Source organism: Pyrus communis, chromosome 7, assembly GCF_041283825.1.
Source record: "Pyrus communis isolate YQ-2024b chromosome 7, ASM4128382v1, whole genome shotgun sequence".
In the NCBI taxonomy this organism is placed as follows: Eukaryota; Viridiplantae; Streptophyta; class Magnoliopsida; order Rosales; family Rosaceae; genus Pyrus; species Pyrus communis.
In genome coordinates this window covers 24089685-24104398 of record NC_142571.1, presented here as the reverse complement: position 1 = coordinate 24104398, position 14714 = coordinate 24089685, and the positions used below count along the sequence as shown (strand labels likewise).

At 33.2% G+C, this 14714-nt stretch overlaps 1 protein-coding gene across 6 annotated transcripts; it reads left to right on the top strand.

Annotated features, from left to right (window-relative positions):
• The first annotated feature begins 5032 nt into the window (after positions 1-5032).
• On the top strand, positions 5033-8767 carry LOC137733898 (uncharacterized). 6 transcript variants are annotated; one of them, XM_088696629.1, is made up of 10 exons: positions 5033-5349; positions 5816-5974; positions 6087-6147; positions 6499-6614; positions 6802-6893; positions 7363-7542; positions 7649-7732; positions 7850-7915; positions 8053-8109; positions 8441-8767. In XM_088696629.1, the coding sequence occupies exons 2-10, from the start codon at positions 5923-5925 to the stop codon at positions 8582-8584; spliced, it is 852 nt and encodes a 283-aa protein (XP_088552755.1). In that variant the 5' UTR covers positions 5033-5349; positions 5816-5922; the 3' UTR covers positions 8585-8767. The 6 variants fall into 6 exon arrangements, with proteins under 6 accessions (XP_088552755.1, XP_088552754.1, XP_068329216.1 ...); XM_088696628.1 differs by having other exon boundaries at positions 5035-5349; positions 6802-6890; positions 8050-8109; XM_068473115.2 differs by having other exon boundaries at positions 5035-5349; positions 7646-7732.
• The last annotated feature ends 5947 nt before the right edge of the window (positions 8768-14714 follow it).

The window sequence follows — 14714 nt, the reverse complement described above, 5'->3', positions numbered from 1 at the left end:
TTTGTTTTGCAGCAGTCGCAGGACTCAAACAAGCAATATAATTATATGTTTCCGACTTAACTATCAGGTTGGACGCTGAAAATTTGGACATTTGGCACTGTATAAATGTTTTGCAGATATTGTTAATATCTACAGACACCAAAGAGAGGCTGACTTAGTTTTGTTCTATATATTAAGTTTGCAGGAGAATAAAAACAGATAAAACCATAACAAGTAGAGGGTTTAGGATGACAACAGTTCTAGACCTTTGTTTATCTTACATTATATTAACGTATTGAGAGTACCTTGTTTATTACGTATTAAGAGTATCTTACACTGTAAAAATTTGTAATCGACTCGAGAGTCTGTAAAATTTGTAAAAGACTCGAGAGTCAATATAGGAAATAAACACGTCATATAGTATTATGGTCTAGAAGTATTCCTATTCACTTATAAGTGAGAGTTCTTAGGTTTGATTCTCGTCAAAGGTGAATTTGAACCACATTATTGTTAGCTCATTATGAAGCTTAACCACTTCCCCACTCCTTTAGTGTAGATAATGATATCGTTTGTTAAAAAATAAATAAATAAACACAACAACTAGAAAACATACTCCTTATTATTTTAATCCCCAACTTCTTGTAAACCCTTTTAATTAAAACTTTGTAGCCAAAAATATTAATAATCATCGAGCATACCTTCTTAATATTATCTTATATGTATATTATGTGCTGAACTAAATTATTGACAATGGAGAGAGGATAATTAACAAATATGATACCAAGGACGGTCGAAGAATGACCAACCAAACAAGAACTAAGCAATTTTTTGGCAAGAAAAAACAAGAACTACACAATAACAATTGCAAAGAAAAAAAGAGAGATGGTGATCATAATTATTAGTTAAATTTGCATTTCTGCAAGTACATTAGTTTGCATGCTTATGGACATTGGCCAAATAACCTTCAACCCCATTTTGGGAAGAGGTCAAAATTAAGCTTTTGTTAATGAGGCATGGCACAAGTGGAATCAAGTTAATAAGACCAAGCACAGAAAGACAAATTAATATAAAGTCTTATTCTTTTAACAAATTTGGTGGAGGGCAACAAATATTTTCATAATTGTGGTTTAAAAAGCTCTAACACACTAATAACAAAGTGATGGTATATGTTATAGGAAGGGAGAAAATGGTGATATGTCATCTATTGCGGGTATTATAGTACATAGATTAATAACATTATACGTGACAGTGACAGTGTGACCGTCACACTAACAAATTGATAGATAACATTAGGTCTCGCTTAGTATGTCGGACTGTACTGACTATTTTAAATCAGATGGACTAATTTGTGCATCAGATAGTACTGACTAATGTAATCAGTCATTTAGTGCAATATTAGACTGAAAACTGACTATTTAATACTTTGTTTAGTATTGTACCAGATAAGAAGATTTCGTACTATTTTTATTTTTTATGACAAATAATGTTTATTTTTAAGAGAGAAATTGGTGATAAAATGAAAAGGAAAAAAAGGAAAAACTTTTTGACAGAACCTTATATGTTTGATGACTCTTTTATCGGAATTATACCCATCTTAAACAACACACACGAACAATAACAATAAAAAAAGTGAACTCCATACATCAATATTTCTCAAGGTAGTATTATCCACACATTCTTTTTACATTTGACATGTCCTTGTTAATTGTTGTCATTTGATATTCTTTAATTCATTCAATTCAACGGTCAAAAATTGAAAAAGTGTGTGGATAGCACCGCCCATTTCCCAATAAAATAATTAATGTTCACAAAAAAAAAAACCACAACCATAATCAGATTAATCCAACCACATGCCAAGTTCACAAAATATATTATTGCAAGCAAGAATGTCCTCATTCTGTGGTTACTTCATCCAAGTAAACAAAATCTATTGTTTCTCCTTTTTAACAAAATAAAATAATGTTGTCCAAGTTCAATCATGGTTACTTTGTCCAAATAACATGAGTACGAAGGCTTTTTTCATTGCATCATCCAAGGCATGCCACAATCTTTCTTTCATTCGAGAGTATTCTCTTCGAATACTCTTTGTGAGGATCCTGGAAATCTTCAAATCGTGTCCGTTCATCGTACATCGTACAGTCAGAAATTTTTTTTAATTTTTTTATTTAAAATTGTATGAACAGCACGTAACAAAAATTGACCATACGATGTATAATGAACGAATACGATTTGAGAATCTTTGAGATCGTTACAAAGAGGATCTGGAGAAGATTCTCATTCCATATCTAGTGAAGATATAGAATCCATAATTAGATATTGTAAGACAACACATTTGATATGCACTTGGAAAAAGTTTCAAAACAAAATTACTAGGCCAATTTAATATTTTGGTAATGAAAACTAAGTTTCTGTCTAGAAAGAAAAATATTATAATATAAACCGCCAAACACCTATTCATATTAAAATAGTATTATTCAGTGTGTAATACGGCATGCCAAACAAGGCCTACCGTCACACTATAATGCTATTCCAAAAAACAAAAAGTAGAATGCCTTTCATTTTTCAATAGCTTGGAATTTTTGTATTTCCTGAGCACATCTTCAAATTCTAATACTGATATGCAATACCAAAAGAAGGTACCCGAACCTTCAGATTGATTAGCATTGGCTTATTCATGATGTCTCAATTAAGATGTTATTTTGTTTTCGCTCATAAGTAATATACTAGCTCAAACAATAAACTCAATAGAGTACTAATTAAAGTAGCAATTCCATCCCTTATCTGCCTAGCAGTTAATAGCACCCAGAAATTCAGTATAAAAGAAACAAACAAAAGAAAAAATAGTTCCAATTTTGTATTATTAATTACCCAGTTTCCCTAGCTATTGTCAAAATTAGAAAAAGCTTCTAAAAAATCCATTTATATAGTCACGTGAAAGACTATGAAAATAAACTCCCAAATGTCAAAAATAGAGCAATGACCTAATTTTAGACTCATATCAGTTTCAGTAAGTGATCCGAAATTGTTATCCTCTCAAATTCTCAATATATCCCTCATTTTGCAGTTTCATCAAAACTGAACATTAGAGCGTCTATGATAACATTTATTGTACAACAAAAGACGCTAACGATTTGTCAACAACTTACAGAGTTTTTTTTTTTTTTTTTTTTTCAAAAGGCATCGATGTTATTAGTAATTTAGTGGTGAACCATTCAACTATAATTGCAGATACCATGAAAGTATATACCCATCAGTTATAGCATAAAAGTTCATGCGATGTGTATATATTGTGTTTAGGTACATGCAATCATATAGTATTGAAAATTCTAGAATGAATTGGCCTATAGCATGAGTCAAATAAATAAACAAATAGATGTGCATCCAATAATTCAGTGATTGAAGATTCAACGGCTGAAGTTTCCAGTGAATACTAAGTTTGGTCCAGACTAAAAAATCCAGAAAGATATACGAGCATAAGAGCTCAAAATGACTGAAAGCGTTTTTAGAGAAAAGGTTTTTGGATCCAAAAGCACTTAAAGTGCTTTCTGCAAGAAGCACCAGTTATGTGGCTTTTCCATAAAGCACTTTAAGTGTTTTTTCAGGATTTACTTACATGTTTATTAAAAATTGGTTCTAAAAACATTTTCACAAAAAACGCTTTCGGTCATTTTAAAAGGCATCGATATTATTAGTAATTTAGTGGTGAACCATTCAACTATGATTGCAGGTACCATGAAAGTATATACCCATCAGTTATAGCATGAAAGTTCCTACGATGTGTATATATTGTGTTTAGGTACCTGCAATCATATGGTATTGAAAATTCTAGAATTAATTGGCCTATAGCATGAATCAAATGAATAAACAAATAGATGTGCATCCAATAATTCAATGATTGAAGATTCAACGGCTGAAGTTTCCAATGAATACTAAGTTTGGTCCAGACTAAAAAAACTAGAAAGATATACGAGTATAAGAGCTCAAAATGACTGAAAGCGCTTTTCGAGAAAAAAGTTTTTGGATCCAAAAGCACTTAAAGTGCTTTCTGCAAGAAGCACCGGTTATGTGGCTTTTCCATAAAGCACTTTAAGTGTTTTTCCAGGATTTCCTTACATGTTTATTAAAAATTGATTCTAAAAATATTTTCACAAAAAACACTTTCGATCATTTTAAAAGGCATCGATATTATTAGTAATTTAGTGGTGAACCATTCAACTATGATTGCAAGTACCATGAAAGTATATACCCATCAGTTATAGCATGAAAGTTCCTACGATGTGGATATATTGTGTTTAGGTACTTGCAACCATATGGTATTGAAAATTCTAGAATGAATTGGCCTATAGCATGAATCAAATGAATAAACAAATAGATGTGCATCCAATAATTCAGTGATTGAAGATTCAACGGTTGAAGTTTCCAGTGAATACTAAGTTTGGTCCAGACTAAAAAAGCTAGAAAGATGTATGAGTATAAGAGCTCAAAATGATTGAAAGCGCTTTTCGATAAAAAGTTTTTGGATCCAAAAACACTTAAAGTGCTTTCTGCAAGAAGCACCAGTTATGTGCTTTTTCTATAAAGCACTTTAAGTGTTTTTCCAAGATTTCCTTACATGTTTATTAAAAATTGGTTCTAAAAACATTTTTACCAAAAACGTTTTCGGTTATTTTAAAAACAGATCCAAATAAGCTCTAACTATGTGCAATATAGAGTTTGCAACAGAAAAGAAACTGAATCAAAATGTGAGTCATTTATCAAAATTTTCATCATCTTATTTAGCTTTGACTATGCAGCTGCATCAAGTAGGAAAGTAACCAGTCATTTTCGACTCAAATAATTTATTAATACAAATCAAGTCAAATTAAGTGAAGGCGAAAGCAAACAGACAACTTGCTAGTAAAAGAGAGAAAGAGCCGCCCCGGCCCATATATACATGTATAAGCAAATGAATCATTTTCGGATTTCTTCTACCTAATTTTCCTTATCAAATAATTTGGGTTCTTAAAATTTGATCAAATAGCTAAAGTTATTATAACTTTTAAAGTGAGCCTATACTTTTAACCGTTAGATCAAATTTCAAAAATCCAGATTGTTTGATGAGGATGATTAGGTGAAAGGGATCATCCTTTCCCATGTATAATTTGAAGGCTCTGAGTCACCTGGACGTTTCATATTCCTTTCACGATCACGATTCATACTGCGGTTACTAATTATATATAACCTTCTTCTCACTACATTTTTCTTCAAAAGGAAAAGAACCGTTGCTGCACTCAAAGGGAGTTTCAAGGTCACACCTTTTTCACTACAAAATCATCTGGGAAACTTTCTCAGCTCAACAGGGCTAGCTCTTTTCATTTCGAGAGATCGGAGGTGAGGAAATAAATCAGTTTCTATTCATGTCTTCACAGTGCAAAATACTATGTGCGTCACCGGGAGTACAATCCCTTGTGAGTGTAGTACTCATCACCTTAGGTTGCATGATGAGCGCTATATTAGGAGATATATCCCTGGTGACATGTATATAAGAATCTGCCGTTCCGAGTAATCTTGGGTTTCTAGGATTGTCATTTCAGTTTTCACTTTTGCGGGTTCTGCTTGATTCATTTTGGATACCAAAGTGAAAATTTAAAACTTTCAAGTCGAAACTTTTTTTTCCATTTTTGGGCTTAAATTGTTTCTTTGAATCAAATCCTTTCTTGGACAACTTTTGATTTGAGTTTGCTTAAGCAATTAAACGTAGAGGTGGAATGTGATTAACATTATCAATACATGCATGCATTGTGCTCTCAATAAAATCACACCTTAAAAACCTTGTTTTCTTTTATGTGTGTTTCAGTTTCTGGGCTCAGAAGTTCATATATAGGAACTTTGAGAAAAATTCTACAGTCTGCAAACATCAACAGAAGGCCAACTCTCTGTAGAATTGGATTTTGTTGGGCTCAAATGAGAAACGCTGATCTTCTTCCATCTCTACCCTCCCATCTTTTCAACTTTGGTAATCATCATCACAAATCTTAATCAGTATACTGTTAATTTTGTTTACTTTGAGCATAAGTACACTTAGTTGATATTCAATGATTATATCAATTATTCCTCAATTTCTTCAGGAAACAATATTGATATTCAGATGACAAATTGGGATGCACAATTGAACATGAACAGAAAATTGTAAGCGCTCTTTCCCTTTTTAAGCTTTTATCCCAACATTTTTCATTTGTGGAAATTAATCTCCTTATTTTTAACATCTTATAATTATTAATTCTAAGAAAACCTCTAACAATTAGATTACTCATCAATTTCTCTTCATATTTATCAAATATAATTAATCTCAAGAACTTAAAGAAAGACTGTCCACTGCTGTAAGCGAATTAGATTTATGTTGACCTCACCATAATCATTGCTGATCCTCTAGCAAAACTAATTAGATTTTCCATGTTGATTATTGGTATTAATTATTCATTAATCACATATTGTTTAATTATCCAAATAATGTATTGTCCTCTCCTGTTGTGGTGGCAGTGGGTTTTGCATGGGGTCCAAGGCATTCGAAAGTGACAACCAGAATAACATGAGCGCCGGAGACTTTTCTCTTCCCCTGCAGCAGTCATCATCCCTCATTACCTATCAATCTGCAGGTTTGGTGCATTTCCCTTTCCATCTGTTTCAATTTTCAGGAACAACTTTTCTAATTTCTGCCTAATATTTACCTTTTTTTTTGTCTTTTTCCACCTGCTCCTCATCAAGATTTTTGTAATTTAGTGAACTCTAATAATTCACACAAGAACTGGGTTAATTAATAGTAATTACCTTGCTCGATTGCAGTTAACTATCCATCGGGTGCATTCAGATATGATGACATTGCCGGGCAGTCAATGTTGCTGGACAAGAAGATTTCAGCTCCCCAATTTCAAGTAGTATGTTGATCCAATGATCTTCTTAATTAGCCGGTAGCTAAGATCCTAATCAACAATTAACAAGAATTTGCCCAATTTCAATATCACTAGTCCTTCACTTCAAACCAAGTGAATAACTTGAACACTGCTAGCGACAATCATTCATGTGGTCTTTAATTGTTGATTTTTATCCAATAATTGGTCTCACACAAATTAAAAGTCACAATATGAAGAAAAAAAATACACAATATATGTCATGAGACAATATATTATACTTGATTTTGTGAGACTATAAATCTGAATCACATATCTAAAAAATGATCGAACTTGAGTGTATCAAACTTTACTAAAAATTGAAGAATTACATAGGTAAATAAATGGAGCGGAGATAATTCCATTTTATGTGAATCCTGTCTAGGTGGAAATTTTATTTGATTTAACCATGCTTCAAATCTTAATTTTCTTCTCTCCTTTTTTTTCCTACTTGAAGGATTGCCAGGCCATTCAAAATGCAAGGAAACGTCCAATTGAGGTTGATGACCTTAGTCGTCTGGTTGGTGACACGACGGCTCTAAACGACTTATACAACAATAAGAGAAACAAGATGACAAACGGTAATTCTCAACAACAGTGGCATCAAGAAAACTCAATGGAGCAACAAAACAATAAGGTATCCTAATTAATCCAGTTATATATTATGAAGTTAATTTGTCAATTAACACTTAATTAAGCTGTGGATTTGTTGTTGAGCTTTTGCTGTATTTTTTTGCTAGAAGTTGCATCATCTGCCAGTGAGAAGAAGCCAAAAGCTTAGTGACAAAATCACAGCTCTCCAAAAATTGGTTTCCCCCTATGGCAAGGTAATTAGCAGTTGGACAACATTAAAATCTCATATCTGGTTTCCCATTAATAGAAAAAAATGTAATTATCTGCAAATTAATTACAATTAGGGTTTTAAACTTGTATGTATATTGCAGACTGACACTGCCTCAGTTCTTCAAGAGGCTTCCATATATATCATGCTCCTCCAAGAACAAATTCAGGTATTAAGTATACATTTGGTAAAGTAATTATGGTAATAAAGTTATAATTAATATCTTCACTTTCATATGCTGCAGATAGATTTTAGTTGCTAATTTGCTTCTTGGGTTTTTGTTTTTGTTTTCAATTTTTGTAGCAGAATCTGGAAAGGATGCTTAGTAGTTCATACAAGAATGCTGCAGCTCTTCACCCACAGGTCGGCAGGCACTTGAAATTAATTTATAGACATATATATATATATATATATATATATATATATATATATATATATAAAAGGTAGTTGGGATGCATAAACAAATGGAACCAGTCACAAATTTTTAATAAAAAACGAAACCTGAAGGGCACTATAGGTCGTCAACATAAAGATGCACTAAATTGCAGTTTAGATACAACTTTTTAATTATCCGTTTAGTGTCTCTCAATTTTAGTTTTGATTAAAAGCTTGTAACTTATTCTATTTAAATGTAATTTTCATGATATTTTAATTTTTAGAAAGTTTATCTCACAAAATTTGAAATATTCAACAGGAATCTGGGCGTGGGCAGGTGCTTGATCTCAGAAGCAAAGGCCTTTGCTTGGTTCCTGTGTCAATTACTCAGAAAGTGACTATGGAAGAGCGTTCTGATCATCTTGCTACATCAAGAAAAGTTGTCATAGCTAATCACTTCTAATTCTATAACTACTAAACGCATAAGCCATATGTAGTGCTTCACCCCAACAGCACTTTTGAGAAAAGCTGGTTTTCATGTACTTAAATGCATTCCTTTTTTAATCATACTTAAGATTGTCGATTAATTCGAAGAGATAATTGACAGAATTAATCTAAACCAAAGGGAGGTAGCTATGTTTTGGTATATATTTATGGGAAATTTTTTGAAATGTATATAAATTTGTACACATTTTTCAATTTGTCATTTAAACTAAAATTTTAAGCAATTTGTCATATCAGCTTTCCGAAATCATCAATTTTTCATCTTATTCTAACTCTGTTAAGTTTTCTATCCAAAATAAGTCATTTGCAAGGCACATGACTTGTGTTCATGGCTATTCTGTTATTTTAAGATCTTTTTACAAGTTCTTTATTTTTCTTTAGTAAATCCCTTAAATTTTGTGTTCGCTGGTATTCATGCATATTGTTGTGTTCGAGCAATATATATGCATCTACAACTCCAATTCTTGCATCAAACCTCAACCCGTTTCTCATATAACAGAGCCCGTATAAAATTCAATTTCATGACATACTAACTGAACACACCCACTCGTGTATCTTAGCATATTTTGAGCAACCATACAAGAATGCAATGCATGATCATTTCATTGCTACCATATCAAAAATATTGTTGAATTGCTTGATTATGTTGAAAATCAAAAACACCAAATATTGAGGAAAGATTGCTTTAAGTTCACAACATTGTTTTCATTAATAAAAAAAATGACATTAACAAAATGTCTAAATGACAGAAGCCCTAGAATTGTGGCTTTAGAAACCCTAGAATTGTTTTGATCGAATGCAACTTAATAGAAGGAAGTGGGGTGTTAAAATGACAGAAATAACCCTGAACACAAGTCATGTGCCACGCACATGACTTATTTTGGATGGTAAACTTAACAGAGTCAGGATAAAATGACAAATTGATGATTTTGGAAAGTGGGTATGACAAATTGCTTAAAATTTTAATTTATATGACAAATTGAAAAATGTGTACAAGTTCATATGACATTTCAAAAAAATTCCCTATATACTTTATTTCTCTACAAACTTTATAATTATGGTCAGGGTCTCATTACCATACCAGTGTTTTTGCAACTTTAACACCAAATCATGGGTTGCGAGAAAAAAAAAAAAAAAAAAAAAAAAAAAAACAAAAGTAATATTGGCACTCTCATTTTTCCTTCTTGCAAACCACTCTTAATCAATTATGTTTTTGCAATTTTTTTTATGTTTCCTCCAACAGGCTCATAAGGTATTCTCTCACCAAAGTTTACATATGACAATATATTATTAGATCGGAAAACCACTGTGGCTACGAACATGTTCCATCTCCTATATCAGAGGCATATGTGGCTATGACTTGTCAATGGCCCAACCCTAATTTTGAGATTGTGCATTACGTGTTATTATGGGCTGGGCCAGGCTGGGATTGGGCTCTAGTGTCGGTGCAGTAGTCCAATATCCATCAATATGACTGTTCACTTAGAAATCCAAAGTTGAAGTTTTCAACTCCACATTTTTGGCTCCCAAGCTCAAGTAAATACCCAAAGTTTGAACTTTAAAATTTCAAATGTCAACTTTTATTCCCTTTTTTATTTTCTGAACATTTGCATGTTTCATTCTGCTAATATACTTATTCCATTCAGCTATAGTTAGCCTTTATAGTCTTTTATTTTATTACAAGCGATAATTATTATTCTAAATTATATAAGAAGAAGACTTAACTACTAGAGCAATCCATCACTTTGCTCATAATAATTAGGGTGTGAGCTCGGTTTCATCTGGTTCGGTTTTTTGCCAAAAAGTGAAAACCAAACCGAAATTACTGTTCGGTTCAATTTTCTCAAATTTTAAAAGAGAAACTGATATAATTTGGTTCAGTTCATTAAGATTCAGTTTAGTTTATTACGGTTCAATTTGGTTCCGTTTTTTTTTTTTTTTTTTGGGTAAAAAAATGGAAAGAAAATGAAGGAGAAAAATCTGGAAATTTGGGTTATTTTTGGCTGATTTACTTCAAAAGCCTTGAAACATATTCTGTGGAAACAAACAAAAAAGTTAAAAACCATGAGATTTGGACTCAATCATCCCATTTTTCCAGTAAACTAAAAAAACAAAAAACAAAAAAATATTCATTATTCTCAATATCACCGATTCACCCATTATTTCCCATATCACCGAATATCGATTCTCCATATCCTATTTTCCCATAAAAAATTAAAACCCGAAACAAAAACAAATAAGCAAATAGAAAAATTTACACAGAGCTTGCAAATAGATGGCGGAGAGAAAGCAACGATGGCATGAAAGCATGCAGGCACGACGACAGCGTTTGATGCGGTGGGTGACTACCATGGATTTGTCTTCCAACGTTGGATATGGGTGAGGAGTGAGTAGATAGGAACGGCAGAGGAACCAAGGAAGTGTCTCAAGTGACGACTGATCGAAAAGAGGAGGGAAGGAAGTGCCGAGAGGAAATTACATGAAAAGGCTCATTACCTCCGGCCTATGATGGGGCTTTCTAGGAGGATGGGGCTTTATAGGAGCACCTGTAAAACGACGTCGTAGCCCCTCACCAGTGGAATAACCAAAATTTAAGAGGGTTAGATTTCATGAATAGTATCATTTTGAGAAGTCAAACGAAGCCTCTAACTTGCTCCTTCTATTAAATTATGAATAGTATCAATACGAACTTAAGTGCGGAGAATGTAATACATTACTTTAGCCGACTAGATTTAAAAGCTTTTGTTCCAAACCATTTTTTGGGAGGGGAACGTTAGAATTTCAATGCCTTTGGTCGGAACTTAATATACCATTCTATATTCATCATTTTTGTTTGTAGCTGACATGGGGAATAAATGGAATACATGCTTTTGGTGTGCCATCATAAAGTTCGACTCCAACTAAATATTGAAGGGTAATGTAACGAAGATGAAATTTGGAGATAAAATTTAAAAATTAAAGGACATGGAAGTTGATAATTAGTTTATTATTTAAGTATTGATAAACATGTTCATTTTTATTGGTGACATATCATTTAGTTTGTAAATTTTGTCTCCGAATTTAGTCTTCCTAACATTACTCAATACTGAATGACTTTCCTTTTTTTTTTTTTTTTTTGGAAACTAGGAATAACATTACCAAGGCAAAGATGCCACAACAGTACAGGAAGCCTACACTGAGACAAGCAACAACTGACCAACTACAAACCATACAGCGAATGGGGTAAGGAGTGAAGATGCTAGAACCGAGTTCGAGCATTGCCCCCTTGACTACAGTAATGGCTCGTTTACGTAACCGTAATCAAGATATGAGGAATTGAATTGAGGAGGAATTGACTTGAGGAGGAATTGAAATGAAGAGGAATTATAATAGGATTCATGTTGAAGTTGTTTACTTAAATGTTCAAAAATCAGAATAGAAATGAAACTGAATTCATAGAAGTTGTTTACTAATTCAGTTGAATCGGAATAAATATGATTACTAAAATACCCTTTTTGTTTTATTTTATTCTATATTTATTTTTAAAAACATTTAACTAGTTATTTTTAGTTATTTAGTTCAATTAAAGAGTTAAATGTCCACAATTGTGTAAGAGGCTAAAAGCCAAAGAAACAACCTGGCCACATTCATCTTCCTCCCCGCAGAAGAAAAACCCCAAAAACATAAAGCACTGAGCCGTCAAGACCAGACACGCGAGCAATTTGGCCCTAGACCTCGAGTGCAATCGTCAAAGCGATGTCGCAGGAGGATAGGCTGGCAAGCGAGAAGTTGCTCGTGAGATACTAACGTTGACGTCATCGTCCCGGAGCTACTTCTGCAGGTGCATGTCGAGGTGTCGAAGTGGCTGATCCATCGCCTCCTGAATGACAACGATCCGATGTTCAGGGACGAGATCTCATATGCGACTAGCAGATCTCGTGAACCTATCGACTTTCCGATTCCCTCACCCAACCAGAACCGGAATTCAAGCTCGTGAGATTAATTTGTTGGGTTAAACGGCATATTGATAACAGGGCATAATAGGAAGAGCAAATGCATTCCCGATTCCCGATTCCCTCACCCTCTCAGAATTCAATTACCACATCCATAGAGGGAGTCCACTTCCTCCAATGCCAGGAATTGAATTCCATTTTTTGTGTGGGTTCCACACATTTTTAATTCATTCCAATTTTAGTAAACACAAATATAATTCATAATCGGAATCAGATTTCTTATTTTTATTTCGATTATGGGTTCATAAACACGTCCTAAAATTCTTATGGTGTGCTACCATATGGTTCGATACCCGATACCATATGGCTTTACATGTTTCATGTTGTGCCATACGAGGACAAAAGTCTAATAATAATGCAACCATTTGTATAATTGAATCATGAAACAATGGTAAAAGTGATTGTTGTAAAACGAGAGAGAGAGCAGAGAAAGAGGGTCCATAAAAGAGAAGAAAAAGAGAGAAGGGAGTGAGGAATTTTATTTAGGGTAATGTTAGGTAGATTAATTTTTAAAATAAATTTACAAATTAATTGATGTAATTTACAAATTAAATAATGTGTCTCTAAGACCATCTCTAATGGTTGGGCTAAAAGCCAAATGTTTTAGCCCGGAAAATTTAGCTTTTAGCCCAGAAACAGTTTTTTTACTCCAACCGTTCTAGCCTAAAATTTTAGCCCGGGATCATTAAATAATGAACTTAGGCTATTTTTTTGTTAAATTAAATTTTTTTTTTAAATAAATATGTAGACTATCGTAAATTAATTTTATGAACATTTTAATCTAAAAAAATTTAAATTCCGATAAATATTGGGTGAAGTCCACTCCGATTTCTGGGCTAAATTTTGGGGGGAATTTGGCCTTGGTTTAGCATTTAGCATTTAACCCAAATTTTCCCCTTGGGTTGGAGTGGGTTTGGGGGAAAATTTTGAGGGGTAATTTGGCTTTTAGCCCACCATTGGAGTTGGTCTAATAAGAAATAAGCACATTAATCAATACTTAAATAATAATTCAATCATCAATAATCACATCATTTGATTTACAAAATTTTGTTTAAAAATTTGATCTTCCTAACATTACCCTTTTATGTATATAATTCTTCATATTTAGTGTGTTATTTATTTATTTATTTATTTTTTATTTTGAACAAAGCATATTATCTATACTAAGGGGGTGCGGGAGTGGGCTAAGCTTCACAATATGTTAGCAATAATGTGATTCAAATCTGCCTTCGGCGAGAATAAAACCTAAGACCTATCACTTATATGCGAAAAGTAATACCACTAGACCGTAGTACTAAGTGACATGTTTAGTGCTTTTATTTATACTAATTATTATGGGTTTTACTTGCCCTACAAGTAATACAAGTTGTATATAGAAAGAATCTTCTAGATCATGTAGAATTCCTATTTTAAGTCTACACAATCACACTAGTTACCATACTCTCTGTTGAGTGTGTAGAACTTAAAAAGTATTTGCATCATGTTTTCATCATTAAAAGATAGTAGTAGAAAAACTAGCTGAGGTAACACACCAAAATCTGGCTAAGGTATACATGAGTCTCAAAGTAGGGATGCATATAAGGAGATAGTCTCACCAAAATCTGGCTGAGGTAAACACGGTTGGACAAACCTCTAGTCTAAAGAGACAAAGGGTGAGTTAGTGCAATGTCGATACTTGACATCTCTAGTATGCATCAAGTAGTAGAAAAACACACACAAGGGTATGACCAATCCGATATTAGTGCCTCATCAAAACCTCGTTTAGTCACGCAATCCAATACCTTGGTAAGCTTCTGGCAGGTATACATCGACATCGACTTCTTGTAAAGATCGACAAGGTTGTCTTGGGATTGGATATGCTTGACTTCAATCTTCTGATGCTCTGCTAATAAAGAAAAACTTTGGTGGTGTAATACTCTTGGTGTTGGCATCTTAGATAGCTTGGTCAATATAAGCGGCATAATCTTCATGGATTGTTGTTAAGACTCAACGAGGGATATATGAAAATCCACATATGCTTTGAATGTGCTCGACGAGAGCTTTCTACCACAACTCTCAAGTATGGCGTGAGCTTGGTACGATTCGAAGACGTTGCAA

Excerpts from the sequence above, each read along its gene's own strand:
- LOC137733898 (XM_068473112.2), top strand. The coding sequence starts at position 5,923 with ATGAGAAACGCTGATCTTCTTCCATCTCTACCCTCCCATCTTTTCAAC. Across the intron at positions 5,975-6,086 it reads CTCCCATCTTTTCAACTTTG|GAAACAATATTGATATTCAG; the intron begins GTAATCATCATC and ends CAATTTCTTCAG. Across the intron at positions 7,916-8,049 it reads TCCTCCAAGAACAAATTCAG|CAGAATCTGGAAAGGATGCT; the intron begins GTATTAAGTATA and ends CAATTTTTGTAG.